The sequence below is a fragment of the Cetorhinus maximus genome, chromosome 28, assembly GCF_964194155.1.
Source record: "Cetorhinus maximus chromosome 28, sCetMax3.hap1.1, whole genome shotgun sequence".
NCBI lineage: Eukaryota > Metazoa > Chordata > Chondrichthyes > Lamniformes > Cetorhinidae > Cetorhinus > Cetorhinus maximus.
The window spans coordinates 8,115,904-8,136,553 of record NC_135906.1 but is presented as its reverse complement, the minus strand read 5'-3'; the positions used below and the strand labels follow the sequence as shown (position 1 = coordinate 8,136,553).

The 20,650-nt window shown below is 48.8% G+C and overlaps 1 protein-coding gene across 1 annotated transcript in view; it reads right to left on the bottom strand.

The window, feature by feature from the left end:
• Positions 1–306: 306 nt before the first annotated feature.
• Positions 307–20,650, bottom strand: part of lmx1al (LIM homeobox transcription factor 1, alpha-like) — a 252,962-nt gene continuing 232,618 nt past the window's right edge. The window contains exons 4-9 of the mRNA XM_078531144.1: positions 18,574–18,806; positions 13,208–13,374; positions 10,564–10,641; positions 9,295–9,388; positions 2,490–2,630; positions 307–464 (exon numbers count right to left, since the gene is read on the bottom strand). Coding sequence (XP_078387270.1) covers positions 307–464; positions 2,490–2,630; positions 9,295–9,388; positions 10,564–10,641; positions 13,208–13,374; positions 18,574–18,806 — 871 coding nt within the window. The remainder of the gene's footprint in view (positions 465–2,489; positions 2,631–9,294; positions 9,389–10,563; positions 10,642–13,207; positions 13,375–18,573; positions 18,807–20,650) is intronic.

The following is a 20,650-nucleotide window of genomic DNA, read 5'->3' as shown; positions in this document are numbered from 1 at the left end:
AACTTAATAGGTACGTACTCCTCTCTTCATCGTTCCTCGCTTAGAAAAGATCTACTCAAAGCTGGTTGTGAGTGCTGTGATATGAAGGACTTTCTGGGTTCCGTTTGCATGTTTCCTACTATATTCCTCTCGGTATGTGCAGAGGGACTTAATTGTGTGCAAGGAAAGGGGGAACTGCTACGTGTTATTGCATTCCTAGTGGCCCGTGGAAAGATCTAAAGGCCGAAGAAAGCGACAGCAACTACAACAAATCTACCGCAAAAGACTCGGAAAGAAGCCAACGTAGCCGTGGCGGGTTGCTGCAGATCAGGAGGCGAAGTAGGAGTCCTGCATGGAATACAGCCGGTCTATGGGGTTCCCCACTCTTGCTGGGGGGAGGTTCGATTCGGGTGGGACCAGGAGACAGTCTCCCAGATGACCGAGGGAACCATCACGGTCCATGTCGTGGAAGCCGGCATCGGAATCTAAGCCACACAAAGAGAAACAACTGCTTTAGGATACGGTTTGCCTGTCACCCTTTGTTGTTGATTCACACGCGGGTATCTCACAGAACAGAATTAACCCCCATGCTACAACATCTCTCATCGCTCCCGGAAAGGATGATTCATATGTAGAGTTTACAAAGTATTTAAATCATAGAAACAGGCCGTTCGGCACAGACATGTCTACACCGGTGTTTATTCTCCACACGAACCTCCTCCCACCCTACTTCATCTAATGCTGTCGATCTATGCCTTTCTCCCTCATGAGCATATCTAACCTCCTCCTACCTGCATCTACGCTATTTGCCTCAACCACTCTGTGCGGTAGAGTCCCACATTCTCATCACTATTGGACTGGCAGCCCATGAGGGAGTGCAAACAGGCTTTTGGACTGTGGAAGCCATCACAAGTGAGCCAAGTCCTATTTTCCTCTGAAGCCCAGATTGCTCATTTTCATTTGGATGCTGTTGAGAGGTTGGGGAGGGGGATAGAGGGGGTGGGGGCAGTCTAATTTGCGATTCCCCAGCCCCCCTCCCCACCAAGGTCGGTTGTTGCACGCCACATTAGTCTGTGGAATTCTCTTCCCCAGTGAGCAGTGGAGGCTGGGTTAGACAGATTTCTGATTGACAAGGGGGGGTCAAGGGATCTGGGGGCAAACAGGAAAGCGGAGCTGAGACCCTATCAGATCAGCCATGATCTTATCGAATGGTGAGGCATTCGAGGGATGAATAGCCTGCTCCTGCTCCTAATTCTTGTGCTCTTGTTGCTTAGTTTGGTTTAATTTCTACACTGTGGAATGTCCCACAACATCAGGACTGAGGGTGGAAGTGGACAAGAGATGAGCACTGGGTAGACGAAGCCAAGACATGGACAGAGGGTAGAAGGGGACAAAGGATGGACAGAGCTCACCAGGCATATCAATATTAAAGGCTTCCATCTTGTAAGCTAGCCCAACGACTCACTTGACAGAGACAGAGAGAGTCACTAATCTTGTGCAGGCCTAAGAGCCCCAGCTTAAAATCCCTGGTATCAGTTAGGCACTGTGACAGGATGGTCTAGGGTGCTCCTCCTGATTACTATCTTGTAACCAATCCTTGAATGAAAACATGGGGATGGGGCAGGATTGGGCTGGAGTGTGATGCCGCCCAAGGTTGAATAGCTTTCCAGGCAGATGAGCCACCTACCGAGCTGAAGGGTGGAAGCTGACCAGTGTTTGCTGACCCTGCTCCACTGAAACGCTGCTCACCCCCTTCCTGGTGGAGCAGCTACAGGAGTTTTCTTCATTCTTTCGCCTTTCGATGCCTCCCTCTCCCCCTCCCCGCCTCCCTCTGCCCCTCTGACGCCCCCTGGTTGAGAAGCGGCCTGGTGCCATGGCCCTGCCATTGCCACACTCTCACTGCCCATTAACACTGTGTAAGACCACCCGCCCTTTATGTTCTTGACCCTGTGAGGGCTGAGCTCTGGTAGAAAAGTCAACCCATTCCAATTGTGCTGATCTTCACTTGCAAATTGTGACTCAGCCTTAATCCTTACATCCTCCCATGGCTTTCCCCCTCCTGTTTCCCTGTGATCTCCATCTGAGCTAGCTGGTCCCCTCACCCACCTCTACCACCACCTTGCACCCCCCCCAACTCTCTGTCCCTCTGGCCTCCTGTGCAATTCCCCCGCTCCGCACCGGACACACTCTCTAGGATTCGCTTCCCGAACCTTCCCTTCTCCGCACATCCCCCATTGCCCCCCTTTCCAAGGTCCTGCTTGGAACCCCAGCCTATTGATCAAAGTTTTGGTCACCCTCCCATCTCCTTTTGACATTCTTCATTCCTTACAGCTCTTTGAGGACCTGGTTATTTTTTTTTTATAAAGTACAGGCGCTATTCGAACGCGAATTGCTGTGGTGCAACAGGTTTCCATCTCGATCTTGGCTTTGGTAACGGGCTGCGGTCAGCCTTTCGCGTTTCGGGTTTGTGGCTACGTTTTTGCCCTTTCCTATCTGCGCCTGGGACTCACCGTAAGGATGCATATGATCACCTGGCATCTGTGGCGGGGTGAGTCCCTGTCTAAAGTGGTCTGTGCTGTAGCCACTTTGGTCCATTGGCATCAGCTGCTGGCGTTGCAGGGAAGAGTAGGAAACCGTCATCCTTTCCATTCCAGGAGCAGTCGCTGCATCTACACAAACGGGGGGGGGGGTTTGGCGAAGGGGGAGGGAGGGAGGGAGACGCAGTTGAGACATTGTCTTAGACATTCTAACAGTCGGCATCTGATGTTATTGATACCTGTCATGATAGAATGATCCCAGCACAGATCATCCTCACAGGTCCTGTTTTTTTTTTGCAAAATATACTTTATTCATAAAATATCTGAAAGAACATTACAAAACATTTCAAAGTGCCCATCACAAAAAGTGCAATCATATTCAAGTGTTCCACATAGATCATGTTACATTCTGAGGTGCTTCAATACAATTGAGATACATGCAGTATTCACTACATTCATTCAATGTGAGTCATACAGCCCGAGGGGTCTATACAATTCCCAGCCCCTTGGTGCACTATAGCAGAAAGGTCTTACACAGCGACCTTTCCCCCATTGGGCCTTTGCGGCGGCTGCCCCAAGCTTTAGTGCGTCCCTCAGCACGTAGTCCTGGACTTTGGAATGTGCCAGTCTGCAACACTCGGTCAGGGACAACTCTTTGCGCTGGAAGACCAGCAAGTTTCGGGCAGACCAAAGCGCGTCTTTCACCGAGTTGATGATCCTCCAGCTGCAGTTGATGTTTGTCTCGGTGTGTGTCCCTGGGAACAGCCCGTAGAGCACAGAGTCCTGTGTCACAGAACTGCTCGGGACAAACCTCGACAGAAACCACTGCATCTCTCTCCAGACCTTCTTTGCAAAGGCACAATCCACAAGGAGGTGAACGGTCTCGTCCCCACCATAGCCACATCGAGGGCAACGTGTGGAGGGGGTGAGATTCCTGGCATGTAGGAAGGATCTGATGGGGAGGGCCTTTCTCACCACCAGCCAAGCTACATCTTGGTGCTTGTTGGAAAGTTGTGGCGATGAGGCATTCTGCCAAATGACTTTGACAGTCTGCTCGGGGAACCATCCAACAGGATCCACCATCTCCTTTTCCCGCAGGGCCTCTAGGACGTTACATGCTGACCATTTTCCAATGGACTTGTGGTCAAATGTGTTTCTCTGTATAAATTTTTCCAACTACTTGGAGCGTTCCGCGGCAGCGTGGCCAGACCCATCCTTCGCAACACCGGGGACAGGTAGAATCTCAGCACGTAGTGACACTTGGTGTTTGCGTACCGAGGGTCTACGCACAGCTTGGTGCAGCCGCACGCAAAGGTGGCCATCAGGATGAGGGTGGTGTTGGGCACGTTTTTTTCCCCCTTTATCTAGAGGTTTGTACATCGTATCCCTGTGAACACGATCCATCTTCGAACTTCAGATAAAGCGAAGGATGGCTCGGGTGATCGCCATTGCGCAGGAGTCTGGAATGGGCCAGACCTGCGCCACGTACAGCAACAGCGAGAGTGCCTCACACCTGATGACCAGGTTCTTGCCTGCAATGGAGAGGGAGCGTCGCTCCCACATGCCCAGTTTTCTTTTCACCATAGACACTCGCTCCTTCCGAACCATATCCCCAGCGCCTTCAGCCCTGACGGTGAAGGGGACACTGTCAGCCCAGTTCCCAAAGAACATGGCCTCGCTCTTGCCATGATTTACTTTGGCTCCCGAGGCCAGTTCAAACTGGTCGCAGATGTGGATCAGTCTGCGCACCGACAGCGGATCCGAGCAGAAGACGGCGACATCGTCCATGTACAGGGAGGCTTTGACCTGAGTGCCTCCACTGCCTGGGATTGTCACTCCTCTTATGCCCTGATCCTTCCTGATGGACTCAGTAAAGGTTCTATGCAACACGCAAAAAGGACAGGCGAGAGAGGACAGCCCTGCCTGACTCCAGATTTAATCGGAAAGCTATCTGTTTCCCACCCATTGATTGAGACTGCGCTACTGATGTTAGTGTAGAGTAGTTGGATCCAATTGCGAATTCCCTCCCCAAACCCCATTTTGGAGAGCACATCCACCATGTAGGTGTGCGATATTCTGTCAAAGGCCTTCTCCTGATCCAAGCTGATGAGGCAGGTGTCCACACCCCTGTCCTGCACAGAGGCAATCGTATCCCTGAGCAGCGCCAGGCTGTCAGAGATCTTCCTGCCCGGCACAGTGCAGGTCTGGTCAGGATGGACCACCAATTCCAGAGCGGATTTGACCCGATTGGCGATGACCTTGGACAGAATCTTATAGTCCACATTCAACAGCCAGAAGCATACTCTCGTACATTTCTAGCAGGTCTGGGCCGATCAAGTCCCACAGAGCCGAATACAACTCCACCGGCAAGCCATCGCTTCTGGGAGTTTTACTCCTCTTGAAGGACTCAAGGACCTCAGTCAATTCATCAGGAGTTAGCGGTTTGTCCAGGCTCTCCCGTGTACTGTCGTCTAAGACCTCCGTGATAGAGGACAGGAAGGACTGGGAGGCTGTGCTGTCTGTGGGCTTCACGTCATACAATCTGGCATAAAAGGATTTGCTGATCCTCAACGTTGGACTGTAACGACTTTACTGAGCCATCTTCTTCCTTCAGGCTGCTGATCACAGAGCTCTCTCTGTGTACCTTTTGGAAGAAGAAACGTGAGCACGTCTCATCCTGCTCCACGGAGCGGACTCTGGAACGGAAGATGATCTTGGAGGCCTCCGAGGCAAAGAGCGAGGCTTGCTGGCTCTTCACCTCTTGGAGTTCCTCCTTGACATCGACCCCCATCGACTGCAGCTGGAGCAGGACCTGCATGTTTTTCTGGAGTCTGGACATTTCCCTCTGTTCCTTTCTAGCTTTCTGGGTGTCTTTGAGGATGAAAAACCTCTTGATCTTTCTCTTGATCGCTTCCCACCAGTGTGTCAGGGACTCAAAGAGGGGTTTCACGGTTCTCCAACCTTTGTAATCCCTCTTGAGCTCCTCAATGTTCTCTGGGGTCAGCAGTTGCACGTTCAGCTTCCATGTCCCCCGGCCAACCCTCTGGTCTTCCTCTAAGTGACAGTCGGCCAGTAGGAGGCAGTGGTCAGAGAAGAACACCGGCTTGACGTCGGTGGATCTGACAGCGAACGCACGGGACACAAACAGGAAGTCTACCCTGGAGCGGATGGACCCGTCTGACTGCGACCATTGTCCTCAGAGGTACAGCAGTGAGAGCTGAGACCATCATTAGTGGCTGTACCTTCAGCCACCTAGGCCCAAAGCTCTGGAATTCCCTCTGTCCTGTTTTAACTGGGATTGACAACCCCCCAGGGATTGGCCCGGAGTCTCCAGGAATTAAAGATCAATCTCCAGGACACTGCTGGGTGCAACCCTGGAGAAAAAAATCATTGGGACATTAAAAAAGATTGTTATTTTGTCATTTTCTTTGAACATTTTTCTTTACCAGATATAAAAATATTGAAAATGGGAGAAAAGGCTGTTTGGCTGACAAACATCATCCAATTGGGAAATGAGTCTTTTTGCTTTCCAATTAGTGTAGGAAGACAGTGCGTCACAAGGATGGATGTGTTGGCCGACTAATGGCTGGAGGGTGGGAGCAAATCGTGTGATGAGGTCTCCAGGAATACATTTAATCACAGTTGTCAACCCTACCTTTAAGACACTCCTTTAAACTTACCTGTGAGATGGAGCTTTTGGTCACATGTGCTACTATCTCCTCAGCTGGACAGTATATAATTGCTGTCTGATTCTCAGGATGCTGTTAAAAGTTCTACATAAATGCAAGTTGTTGTTGTTGTTGAGGTCAGCTCATTGTCTAGCACACCTGACTCTCCCTCAACTGGAACCTGCCCCAAAGTGATTGCTCCCTCTGCTCAAATCCAAGGTTTTGCTAATGGTGAATGCTCTGCGGTCTGATTACTTGCTGAGGGGGTGTGAATGAGAGTCCCCCAATTCCCCAGGCTGCCTTGAGAAGGTGGTGATGGGCCTTTCCTGACACAATACTCAGCCACATCGATGAGTGAAGTCCCAGGTTTAATCTCAGGCCTGTGATGATTTCTTTGAAGTACTGGGCATTGTCCACCGATCTGACACCGCCACTAACCCACATCTTGTTCCTGAAATGGGTCTAATCATATATTTGGTGTGAATTTGAAACAATAATTTTGCCACTGGCAGGTAGAGTAGCAGTGCTTTAAAATGGTTGGGTCTAGGACACTACCCTGGGGAACTCCTGCAGTGATGTCCTGGAGCTGAGATGACTGACCTCCAACAACCACAACCAATTTCCTTTGTGCTAAGTAGGACTCCAACCAGCAGAGAGTTTCCCCCCCTGATTCTCATTGACTCCAGTTTTGCTAGGGCTCCTTGATGCCACACTCGGTCAAATGCTGCCTTGATGCCGAGGGTAGTCACTCTCATCTCTTGAGTTCAGCTACTTTGTCCATGTTTGGACCAAGCTCAAATGGAGTCAGGAGCTGAATGGCCTTGGTGGAACCCAAACTCACTGACATTCAGTGAGTTGATTGGCACCCCATCCGCCACCTCAAACATTCACTCCCTCCGCCATCAATGCACAGTGGCAGCAGGGTGCAGATGCACTGCAGCAACTCACCAGGGCTCCTTCGACAGCACCTTCCAAACCCACGACCTCTACAACCTGGAAGGACAAGGGCAGCAGATGGATGGGAACCCCACCAACCGCAAGTTCCCTTCCAAGCCACTCACCATCCTGACTTGAAACTATATTTCCATTCCTTCACTGTCGCTGGGTCAAAATCCTGGAACTCCCTTCCTACACCACATGGACTGCTGTGGTTCAAGAAGGCAGCTCAGCACCACCTTCTCAAGGGCAACTAGGGATGGGCAATAAGTACTGGCCTAGCCAGCAAAGCCCACATCCTGTGAACGCATGATTAAAATAAAAAAGCTGATTTAGGGGATGCTAATTAAGTTGAAGACTTATAGGCGAGATAAGCCATAGTCACAGAGGACAATGTCTATCACTGATCAGGATGAATATTGTGAATACGTGTATAATGAAAGCACCATATCAGCTTCAATAGGCCATGGGCATTAATATATAAGGTATCAGGAGTAGCATTGCTCATTACCTATCTGTTATTTGAATGAAACTCTTTCCCATTTCAGAATATGAGCAGAATGTACGGACATAAATAAGAGCAGGAGTAGGCCATTTGGCCCTTCAAGCCGGTTCTACCATTCAATAGGATCATGGCTGATCTGGTCATGGCCTCAGCTCCACTTTGCTGCCTCCTCCCCTTTAGTTCAAGGATTTATCTATCGCAACCCTGAATTTAGTTTTATTCGTCCTTGGGATGTAAGCAAAGCCAGCGTTCATTGTCTGTGCATCTTGTAGCTGGTACACACTGCAGCCACTGTGTGTTGGTGGTGGAGGGAGTGAATGTTTGTGGATGTGGTGCCAATCAAGCGGGGCTGCTTTGTCCTGGACAGTGTCAAGCTTCTTCGACTGTTGTTGGAGCTGCACTCATCCAGACAAGTAGAGAGTATTCCATCACACTCCTGACTTGTGCCTTGTAGATGGTGGACAGGCTTTGGGGAGTCAGGAGGCGAGATACTCGATGCAGGATTCCCAGCCTCTGGCCCGCTCTTGTAGCCACAGTATTTATACGGCTGGTCCACTTAGTTCCTGTTCATTGGTGACCTCTCCCCCCCAGGTGTTAATGTGGGGATCCAGCGATGGTAATACCTTTGAATGTCAAGGGGAAATGGTTAGATTCTCTCTTGTTGGAGATGGTCATTGCTTGACACTTGTGTGGCGCAATGACTCAGCCTCCTCTGCTCTCTGGGCTGGAGGATTCCTAATACTCACAACCCTCTGAGAGAAGAAATCCACACAGGGCTTCCAGTTTCTCAAACGTTCCATCAACCACTCCCGCGGTCGCCGTGACAACCATCATAATTGGACTGCTCGCCCTCCTCGTTTTGCAGGGTTCCATTGAGAAGATAGGAAACCACTAAACCTGCCTGAAGAGAGCTCCGCTGACCTTCCTGCTACAGTGAGGAGCTATGCCTGACTAATCTGAGTCATCTGGGTCTGCCTGGAAAGATCCGTTGGCAAAGTAATGGGAGACAGTCATTACTAATTCTGGTAAATAACACTGTTTCTCTGGTGGAACTGGGCCACAGAGCTCTAACTCAGCCTTGAATTTATTCAATGACCCAGCTTCCATTGCTCTCAGGGGAAGAGAGTTTCCAAGACCAACGACCTTCTGAGAGAAGAAATTCCTCCTCATCTCCAACTTAAATGGGACACCCCCTTATTCCGAAACTGTGCCACCTAGTTCTAGATTCCCCCATGAGAGGAAGCACCCTCTCCAGTATCTTGACCCTGTCAAGTCCCCTCAGAATCTTATATATGTTTTCAATAAGATCATCTCTCGTTCTTCGAAATTCCAATGAGTAATAGGCCCAACCTGCTCGAGCCTGCTCTGCCACTCAATCAGATCATGGCTGATCTTTTACTTCAACACCATTTCCCCCCCGTATCCCTGGATGTTTTGAATAAATGGAAATCTATCGACCTCAGCCTTGAAGGTACTTGATGACTGAGCCTCCACAGGCCTCTGGGGCAGAGAACAACCCCAGTTTCTCCAGTCTCTTCCACCTAACAGCCGGGTCACCCATTCTATGAAATCTCCTCTGCAACCCCTCCATTTACCTCCTCGTTCCTTGGTCCCCAGTCTGTTTACCATTTCTCACCTTCACTGTCCTCGTTGTGCTGCCTCGCCCCTCGATTCGAGTTGCGCCGGGTGCCCATCCGCTGACAGTTCAGCTGCTCTTGCTCCTGCTGCTGTTGCTGCTGTTGCCTTCGGGCTAGCTTCTTCATCTGGAGGTTTCCAAACAAAGGGAAGAAAACCAACAGTTCTCTCAACTGCAGCTTACAACCGGAGAACACGGAACTACCCTCTGGGGGCTACAACTCAACCTGACATGTGACCTACGGAGTTTGATACAAAAATGCAGAGTGCAGTAGACCATTTGTTTTTATTCTGTGAATTAGAGACTGTCACATAAAGGGTTAACGTTAAATGTGTAAATATACAGTCTACATCACCAGTGATGGAAGACAATAGAGCATGGAGAAAGATTAGAGTAGAGCAAGGGCTGGCAACCTATGGCACGTGCGCCAATTTAAAAAATTCATTTACAGGATGCGGGCGTCGCTGGCTAGGCCAACGTTTATTGCCCATCCCTAATTGCCCTTGTTCAGAGGGCATTTAAGAGTTCAGCCACATGGCTGTGGGTCTGGAGTCACATGTAGGCCAGACCAGGTAAGGACGGCGGATTTCCTTCCCTAAAGGACATTGGTGAACCAGATGGGTTTTTACAACAATCGGCAATAGTTTCATGGTCATCGTCAGGCTTCTTATTCCAGACGTTTATTGAATTCAATGTCACAAAGTGAGATGATCATCCAGCCTGAGCAGCCCCAGCCGCAGACCTGACCCGATCGGCTTCAAGATGTGGGAACTGGGGAGTCTGTCAGTGTCAGTGCCACTGAGCTGCTACTGCTGCTGCTACTGCTCCTACTTTCCAACCTCAGGGCAGCATGGCTCCCATTGTTTCCTTTGAAAAGCCTGCCAGAAAACTGGGAAGCTGCCCCGAAGGACAGCAGCAGCTCAGCAACTGTCAGGGGAGAGCCCCTCGGTTGAAAAACGGCTTCATTGATGCCAGGTTTGCATTTATGTAGCACCTTTCAGGACGTCCCAAAGGGCTTACAGCCAATAAGACACTTCTTGCAGTACCGTTGGGATGTAGGAAACCCAGCTGCCTGTTTGCACACTGCGAGACCAAATGACAACGAGGCGAATGGCCCAACTAGTTTTCTTTTCAGTTACGCTGATTGATAGTCGAGGGCATCAGGGTAAACTCCCCCGCTCCTCTTCCTGTGTCTCTGGATTACTAGTCCATTGACAATACCCCTACGTCGCTATCACCTCCCCCAAAAGTAAGTTAAGCAAATAGTTGGGTAAAAGGAGATAGAGAGAAAAAGACTCTCACCTTGGCTCTTTGGTTTTGAAACCAAACTTGTACAACCCGGACCGTGAGGCCTGTCTCTGCAGCTAGTGTCTCCCTCACCTAGAGCAAAGCAAATCCAAACAAATCAACAAAAGCTGTGGCTGAGATTCATCCTCCCACCATCTCCCCTCTCCACCTGAAGGCCCTTTGCTGGGCTTGAACCCCTCGCGCTCTCACGCTATCCTGTACCTCACGCAAATGGTCGCTCTTGACGTGTGAGCATTGCGAGTGTGAAAGAATACTGTCCACATTCTGGCTGTGGCTGCAACATCACTCATGTAGCTCGATAGCGCTCAGACACAATGCAGTGCGTTTAGTCGGCACTTTAACTCTCCACAACTCTCTGTGTTTAAAAAAACCTTCCTGATATATATCACCTCTTGTTCTTTTGCCCTGTTACCCAACTTTCTGTCTTGAAACAGTTTCTCCTTATTTACTCTATCAAGCCACTCATGATTTTGAACACCTCTATCAAATCCCTTCACCTTCTCTGCTCTAAGCCGAGCAGCCCCAGTTTCCGCAGTCTCTCCACTTAACTGAAGTCCCTTAACCCCTGGAACCATTTTGTGAATCTTTTCTGCACCCTCTCTCAAGCCTTCACATCCTTCCTATAGGGTGGTACCCAGTACCGAACACAACACTTCAGTTGAGGCAGAACTAAAGGTTTAGCATAACTTCCATGCTTTTGTACCCTGTGTCTCTATTAATAAAGCTCAGGATCCTGTACGCTTTTATAACAGCCTTCTCAACTTGTCCTATCTCCTTCAAAGGTTTGCGTATATATGACACCCATGTCTCTCTGTCATTGCGCCACCCCCCCCCTTTAAAATTGTACCATTTCGTTTGTATTGCCTGTCCTCATTCTTGCTACCAAAATGAATCATTTCACACATCTCTGCATTAAACCTCATTTGCCATGTGTCTGCCCACTTCACCAGTCTGTCTACGTTGCCCTGAAATTGGTTACTAAACTCCCTTCGCTGTTTACTACATTTCCCCGACTTTCGTATTGTCTGCAAACTGTGAAACAATGTCCTGTATACCCCCATCCAGGCCATTGATATAGATCAAAACAGCAGGGACTATAATACTGAGCCCTGGGGAACACCACTTCTCTCCAGCCTGAAAAACAACTGTTCACCACTACTCTCTGTCCCTTAGCCCATTTTGTGTACATGCTGCCTCTGTCCCCTTTAACCCCATGGGCTTTCATTTTCCTGACAAGATATCACTCCTGAACAGCCCTGGGCACAGCTCCATCAGTGACGCAGTGTTGTTGGCAGAGTCGGCCTCTTTGATCCAACTGTGCATTGCCCAAAGAAAGCTTTGGAGAAATCTCCTCTGCCTGTTGGATGCAGGTGCCCCTACAGGAAATGAGGCAGTCAAAACCCAATTTCTAATATGCGTGGGCTCACAGCACAAAACTACCCCCAATCTCAGTCGTAAAGAATCTAAGGCTGTCTGCTCCAGGTAAAGGAGGCTTCTCCGAGGTTGGGCCAGAGGCATGTTGGTTAGGGCGGGTGGCGATAGCTTTAGCCTGCCACTCTGCATGGTGTTCTATAATTGACTCAGGGATGCTTGGCACTGGACATCAAGGGCCTCGCCCTTGCCATAGTGATCCAGAGCGCTGCTAATGACTCATTAACCAGCCCAGGACATGCCACAGGAGGCCAGGACTCCTCTCACCTTCAATAACCCTTTGAGGAAATAGCCTATTGGGTAGCGTATTCCTGGCTGGACAAAGGCTGAACATCGCTATGCTATTTGATCCAGTTAAACTCCAGCAGTAGTCTTGAAAACACACTTGGGGGAGTCCCTAAGCATCCACATTCTGATGCACTAATCCCTTGGGGGTGGGGGGGGGGGGGGTGGGTGGGTGGGGGTAGGGAGGGGTGTCTTTATGGGGAGAGAGTGTGCCTCTTTATCTACAAATCATACAGGTGTAAACTTTTCAGGATCCTTGCACAGTGACTCTGGAAGGGTCAGGACATAAGGCTGTACCAACACAGGAAACAGTCCCCTCAATGAGAGCAAAACCCACCTAATAGATAGGAAACAGTCAATGCCTCACTGTCTCTCCCACACACTACCCGAGCAGAACCGTTTCACCGAGGACTCCGCTCCAACCAAATCGCAAATGAAATTAGGACAATAAAATTGAAAAATGGAGGCTACCGCAGAAAAGATAAAGGAGAAACTAATTAGACCAATGAGCTCAGGGCATAGCACGGGCCCAACGAGGATGTTGGTGTCACATAGCAACACAGCAATGCACAAGACTGTTAGATCTGCTATCTGTGCAGTTCCAAAATCTGCCAAACACCCCAGGACCCCCAGGCCACACCCTCCACATCCATATCCCCATAGTGCTTGCCGACATTCTGCTATCCCTCCGTCGATCGTACAGTTCCGGCTTTGAAAGTTCTTGATCGCCTTTCAAGAATGCCAGTGCAGGCTCTCCTGGGCCTGCACCCAGGGCATGGCAGATATTTGAAAATCGGGTGGCTGGGCGCTCACGCCAACCAACGCTTAGGGCTCCTGGGCACAGACCCAGGAGCGTCTGCCTTCCCTTCTGTTAGGGTGGGCACATCAATGTGCCTCAGCGCCCCTCCGCCCTCTCTCGTACCTTCCTGCAAGGCTTGGATGACACCTCAAAGGAAGCCTTGAAGGCCCGTCTCTGCTGGGTGGTGAGTATCGTCCGCGGGCGTTTGGACCTCTTGTGGTCCTTGCCCTCGTTGCTGCCCTTGCCCTGGGCCTGCCCAAGTTGTTCACCTTCCTCGTCTTCACTTTTCACTGTCAGGAAACACAGAGGGAGCAATGAGACAACGAAATGCCCTTTACATTAACTCCAAGGAATGAATGTCTATTTATATCGTTTTTATCACATCTACAGTAAGTTCCAAAGTGTTTTTAGCAGTAACTTGCACCTGTAGTGTAGGAAAATGATAAAGGCCCTTCACCAGGGTTCAATAGACAAACACTGAGTAGGTTACTGTTACATAGGCGAACCTGCCAGCCAGATTGCACACAGCAAGATCCCACATATAGTGACCGCATGACCAGGTCTTTTGTTTTTGGTGGCATTGGCTGAGGGAGGAGTGTTGACCTGGACATCAGGCAAACTCTCCAGCTCTTCTTCTGTGATGCCCGCCTGACAATGTAGGAGGGGCCTCGGTTTAACGTCTCCACTGGGAGTTGGCACATCTGACAGTGCAGCGCTCCCTCAGTGCGGCACCGAAGTCTCCCATTTCACTGTGAGCGTAGCAGTGAGTAGCAACCATAGGAGGTATCACAGCTAAACCCAATCCTGCCCTTAGCCAATATGCACTCTGGTGTAATGAAAATGCAGCACAGAAGACAACTTGTACCAGTGCCAACTCTAACTGGACCTGTCGACAGAAATCAGATTTCCCTGTCCTTTTCCCCATATCCGTTAACATTTTATCAAATTCCTCCTTGAATGTTGTGCCTTCAGTAGCTGCTGAGTGGTGGTGAGGCAATAATACTCCATGTGTCAAGACACTTCTTTTAACCTGCTGAGTTTATGGCCATGATATGAACAGGGAGATGAGAAGGGTTTGGTTCGATGGAGGGGCCGAAAAATTCTCCGTTTCCTGTCCGCAGCCAGCCAGGGGGTAGGGTGTCAGGCTGTTGGGTGGGTAAGTCTGCAGCTCCGGGCTATATTGCTGAGGGTCTATGGTCGGAAGGGAGCTGGACAGATCGCGATGGGGTTTACAGGTTAGCTTGTTGGACCAGGTGGAGCCCTCCTGCTGCCCTTGGCCCACAAGCAGTGCTGCAAAAGCATTTTCCTGATTGCTGTGGCCTTTCACATCTCGATTCAAGCTGCCGGGTTTATAAATACCGTGGAAAACTGGTCTGCAGGCGTTAATAATGAATGTAATGTTAAAATGGAAGCACACGGCCTCCTTGACTTATTTTAAAGAACGACCTGCTGTCGGAGAGGGAATTGGCCGCCCACCCCTTCTCCATCTGACCCGTCCTCATCATAAGGGAAATGACTGGCATCGAGGTGGGTTTCCCAGTTATTTATTTCCAACCTCTCTATTTCCGACTGCACTGTGAGTTTTATCATTTATATATAAATATAGTGGAATTTACCCAAGACTTTCATGTGTCACTTTATCCAATGTCTTTTGTGAAGCCCAATTCTAAAACACTTACTCTGTACCCTTTCTCTTTAAGAGTGGTAATTTGATTGAAGAATTCAGGTTACTGGTTGGTGATTGGGAATGGACTCCTTTGTCATTCATTTCTGACCTAAGGACAATTTGTAGACATTGCAGTGCAGCACTGAGGGAGTGCCGGACTGTCAGAGGTGCTGCCTTTCAGATGAGATGATGAACACTCTAAAGTAGGTATAAAATTTCCCTATGCACTGTCACAGAGAAGAACAACGGGAATTCTACCAGGTTCCTCAACCAACATCACTAAAAGAGATCATCAGGTCATTCATCACATGGCTTTTTTGTGGGATCTTGCTGTGTTCAAATTGGCCGCTGCACTTCCTACATCTCAACAGTGACTGCACTTCAGAAGTACTTCACTGGGTGTAAAGCGCCTTGGGAAACCCTGACACTGTGGAGAGAGGGGTTAGGGACCACTCAGGAGAGAGGAGACGCTTTTTCCTGTACCTGCCTTGGGTTGTGAGAGAGGTGCTGGGCCATCCCTCTGAACATTGGAGTTATTTTTAAAGTCGTGGACAAATTTCAGCCTTTCAGGGATAGTCCGAGGAACAATAGAGATGAGCCAGGGATCTTTCCTTTCCCTAGTGTGCTGAGTTTTATGTGGCTGGCTAGTGGTTGACAGCTACTTTAAGAGGCAAGGAGAGACTCAATCGTAGGTCATCCTGCTGGGCTTAGACAGCTGCCCGTAACTTTAAAGCAAAACTGTCCTTAACAACAACTTGTATTTATACGGTATTTTGAACTTACTAAAACATCCCTGGAGTGTTATAAAGAAATATTTGACACCGAGCCACATAAGGCAATATTAGGTCACATGCCCAAAAGCTTATTCAAAGAGGCAGGCAGAAAAAGAAGAGAGAGAGTCAGAGAGTATGCGAGGTTTAGGGAGGGAATCACAGAGTTTAGGGCCCAGGTAGCTGAAAGCACAGTCACCCAATGATGGGGTAATTAAAATCGGGGATGCTCAGGAGGCTAGAATTGGGGGAGCGCAGATATCTCGGAGGATTGTGGGGCTGGAGGAGCTTACAGGGATAGGGAGGGGTGAGGCCAAGGAGGGATTTGAAAACAAGGGTGAGAATTTTAAAAGCAAGGTGTTGCTCAGCTGGGAACCAATGTAGGCCAGTGAGCACAGGGTTGACAGCGGAATGGGACTTGTTGTGAGTAAGGTCATAGGCAGCAGAGTTTTGGATGACCTCAAGTTTATGGTGGGTCGAATGTGGGTGGCCATTCCAGGAGTCTTACTGCTCTTTCTTTTTCTGTTTGAAGGTTTTAATTGTGTTCAAAAGACAACAATTGAAGGTCTCTAATGCTTCCATTTCTCATGATCACTTTGTGTGCCGCTGAGGTCACTGTGTTTCAGGAGAGTCAACCCTCACATGTTTTTGAATAACGGGCTGTGATAAATAACTCGGACTCCTTCTTTTACCTGGGGCCTGGGAGGGCAGGTTTCACTCCCTCTGCTTGGGTGGTAGCCTCATTTGTCCCCGAATATCTGACAGATCGACGAAGACTATTCATCGCCTCTCTGACCTGTGAATTATTCTTTTTAAACCTTGTTACTGCTTCTGGCTCATCTCTACGCTTCCCCGGACTATCTGAAAGGCTGAAATCTGTCCACGGCTTGAATATAACTCCAATATTCAGAGGGGTGACCCAGCACCTCTCTCACAATCTGAGATAAGTACAGGAAATAGTGTCTCCTCTCTCGTCAGTGGTCTCCAACCCCTCTCTCCATCTCAGCTTTGTTTTGTTTCCCCCTCTCTCTCTACTTTAGCAACACTATGGTCATCACTCTAATGAACTTTTGTTTTTGCTCATTTTCAGCTTTAAGGCCCTCAGAAGTGGCCCAGTGGGTTGCACTCTCACCTCGCTGTCTGACGATCGTGGGTTCATGCCAGAGGCTTCAGCACAAAAGTCCAGGCTGTACTGCGCAGTACTGAGGCAGTGCTGTACTGTTGGAGGAGCTGTCTTTCAGATGACGCGTTAAACTAAGGCTCTGACAGCCCTCTCAAGTAGATCCAAATGATCCCCTAGAACTGTAGGAAGGATGGTGTCCTGGTCAATATTTATCCCTCAACCAACATAACAATGATCTAGACATAAGCACATTGCTGTTTGATGGAGCTTGCTGTGTGCAAATTGGCTGCCTTGTTTCCTACCTCACAACAAAGATTATCTTCATTGGCTGTAAAGCTGAGATTGTGAAAGGTGCTATGTAAACGCAAGCCTCACTTTTTTCCTAATTATTTAATCTCATCGCTTCCTCTGCCCTGCAACATCACGATGTTAAAATCAAAAGATAAGCTCACTGATCCTGCATTTCCCTGGGATGAACCTCACTGGCTGCATTCAGAGACTGACATAAGAAGGGAGAAAACAAATCTACCTAATGCTACAATGTACTGAATGGAGTAAAGAGAGGACACATGGTCTTCAGGTATACAGGTCATTAAAAATGGCAGCACAAGTAGATTATGTTGTATTTCTATGTTTGTTTAATACAAATTTACCAATCGCACACAGGACTGGTAAATGTAGATTTGGTTTATTTGAAGATATAGTACAGGATTGCTCAGCAGGCAGATTTACTGTAAAGATTCAACAGCTATTGTTAACAAGAAAGTGCAACTGTAATTTCTTCACACCACATGCTGCTAGCTATAATGCAGGCTCCTCTGTACAATGTCTGCTGGTCACATGGTTTACATCCTGGCTATACTTACTCATTAGAATATCCTCTCCTAAAGCGATATCGCAACAGGTTAGGTCAGTGCTTGGTGTGACCCCATTTTAATGCCTCAGACTTCATTTGGCTCCACGGTGAAAACTGAGGGGCGGGGAGAGGATTAGAGGTTTGTTGAGTGGGTGGGGGAAGAGTTGTTGAGTGAAAGAGAGAGGGGAGTGGGAGCTGTTGAATGGGGTGGGGTTGAGTTGTTGCACGGTGGGGATGGGGTGATGGGTCGGGGTTTAAAACTGTGAAGAGCCAACTTTGAACAGGCTGTGGTCGTAGCAGTGATTGGGCCTCATAGATCAGACAATTAAGCCACGCCCACTAATGGAGGAAAAAACCAAACATTTAAAGGGGCCTCGCAGCTGTCAAAACACAATTTGAACTCCATCGCTGCCTCGTAGCTCATGACCCCAAATCTCGGCCCACCACCACACGGGGGGGCATCACGTCCACAGTTTGGGAACCTCTGGGTCAGGTGATTAAAAGGTTAACCGAATTCTTGGTTATTAATGGGTTTTTTTTTTGCAATGCTAAACTTACGCGAGATCGGAGTGGAATAAAAATAGAAAATGCTGGAAAAACCCAGGGCTCTGAAGAAGGGTCATACAAGCTCGAAACGTTAACTCTGTTTCTGTCTCCACAGAGGCTGCCAGACCTGCTGAGTTTTCTCCAGTGCTTTCTGGTTTTATGTCAGGTCTCCGGCATCTGCAGCATTTTGCTTTTATTGTCCGAGTTGAATAGTTTGGCACCTTTCACAACCTCAGGGTGCACCCAAATACTTTACAGGCACTTTGGAAGTGTAATCACTGTGGTAATGGAGGAAACACAGTCGCCAGTTTGCACACAGCAAGATCCCACAATCAGCAATGTGTTAATGACCACACCATTTATTTTAGCGATGTAGGTTGAGGGATAAATATTGGCCAGGAGACTGGGGATAACTCCCGCACTCCAGGTAATATAGAATTATTATACGTTATTATTATTCACCAGGCGTTAGGTTGTGAATAACGCTGATCTGTGCAGCGATCAGGACTGCAGCCCTGCTCGGGTTACCTGAGTCGGTTGGGGTGGGGCTGATCCCACTCAACATTTCCCTCTCCTTCTCGTAGTCACTGCGGCAGAGGAGCTGGCCCTCCTTCAGCACAAACTCATCGCCCCGCTGCAGGCGGCGCTCGCACTCACAGCAGCTGAAGCACTCGACGTGGTACACGCTGCCCAGCACGCGCATGATGAACTGGGAGGGGCCAATCGCCTTGGCGCAGCCGCTGCACTTGGTGGCAAAGAGCCTGGAAAAACAAAGTGAGGGAACGTGGGTCAGAGACAGCAGCCCGGGAGGTGGAGAGAGAGAGAGAGAGAGGTGGGGGAGAGAGGAACGAACCATTGCCGGAAGGACCACAGTCAAGCAATCAGACATCAGAGGGCAGCAATTGTTAACCATTAATGCTGTGATAAATAATAGCAATGTAGCTCAGACATATTAAACATTGACATTCACTCCACCAACAGGAAATTCTACTCTGGTTCATTAAACGCACACGTTACTGAATTATATAGAATTATATAGAGCAAAAGCAGGCCATTCAGCCCAACAGTACTAGCACTTAGACTCCACATGAGCCTCTTCCCTTTTGCTTTATCTAACCATATTATCATAACCTTCTATCTATAATCCTCAAAGTGAAGCCTAAACCTTAATGGAATGCACTGTGACTGAAGCAGGGTCAACACTTGATCAGTCTCTACATACCCTACATCTCCACTTGACCTGTGCACTCTTCCTCTTACTCTAGCTCATAACCTACAAACTCCATGGGAGTCCCCGCACTCCTCAGCCCCTTGTCCTCCTGTGCTTGAGGAGGCTTTCAAATTCCAAGGAAGAAAGGTAAGATGTGAGACTGCTCTGAATCTGAAGCTTGTTTTCCATTGCTCTCCTTAGCCCTAATTATCTCACCCAACACATTATTCCTCCTCCCTACATCCTCACTGTGTTAAATCAAGACTTATTACTCTGTCTCCAACTTGAACTCATTCTTTCTCACCTCAGTTTCTCTCCCGATATCATTGTGGCTTTTAGAATTCAAGACTCTTGTCAACCAATTATTGCTTCTAGATATACCTCGCCTCTGCTATTCTTGGTGGCCTGTTCTATAGGCCTCATAGGGTCATAGAGTCACTACGGCTTGGAAGGAGATCATTCTGTCCATCGAGTCTTTTAAAAATTATTCTTTCATGGGATGTGGGCGTCGCTGGCAAGGGCAGCATTTGTCACCCATCCCTAATTGCCCTTAAACTGAGTGGCTTGCCACACCATTTCAGGGGGCAGTTAAGCATTAACCATATTACTGTGGATCTGGAGTCACATCTAGGCCAGACCAGGTAAGGATGGCAGATTTTCTAGAACTAGGGGTCACTGTTTAAAAATAAGGGGTCGCTCACTTAAGACAGAGATGAGGAAAAATTTTTTCTCTCAGAGGATTGAGAGTCTTTGGAACTCTGTTCCTCAGGAGGCGGTGGAAGCAGAGTCATCGAGTACTTTTAAGCCAGAGCTAGACAGATTCTTGATAAGCGAGGGGGTGAAAGGTTATCAGGGGTAGGCAGGAATGTGGGGGTGAGGTTACAAGCAGATCAGCCATGATCTTATTGAATGGTGGAGCAGGCTCGAGGGGCCGAGTGGCCTACTCCTGCTCCTAAGTCATATGTTCGTAACCAGATGGGTTTTTAATGACAGTCGACAATGGTTTCATGGTCACTATCACTGAGAGTAGCTTTACAATTCCGGATTTATTAATTTAATTTAAATACAAAAGGCTGCATTGGTGGGGTTTGAACCCTTATCCCCAGAACATTAGCCTGGGCCTCTGGATTATCACTACACCACCATTTACACCCCCGTCCATGCCATCTCTCTGTAGAGCAACCAATCAGTTCCACTGCCTCGCTATATCCCCGTACCCATAACCCTAGGTTTCTCCGCTATTCAGAAGTGCACTCGTCTTCGGCCCAATCACACTCCCCGCCCACTTATGGATAGTTGACATCCCAAAAACTACAGGCAGGATCCCACCTGCCCAAACGGGATCATCTCAGCACAAACCCGGGGGATGGGGGGGTGGGGGGTGACACTGATGTC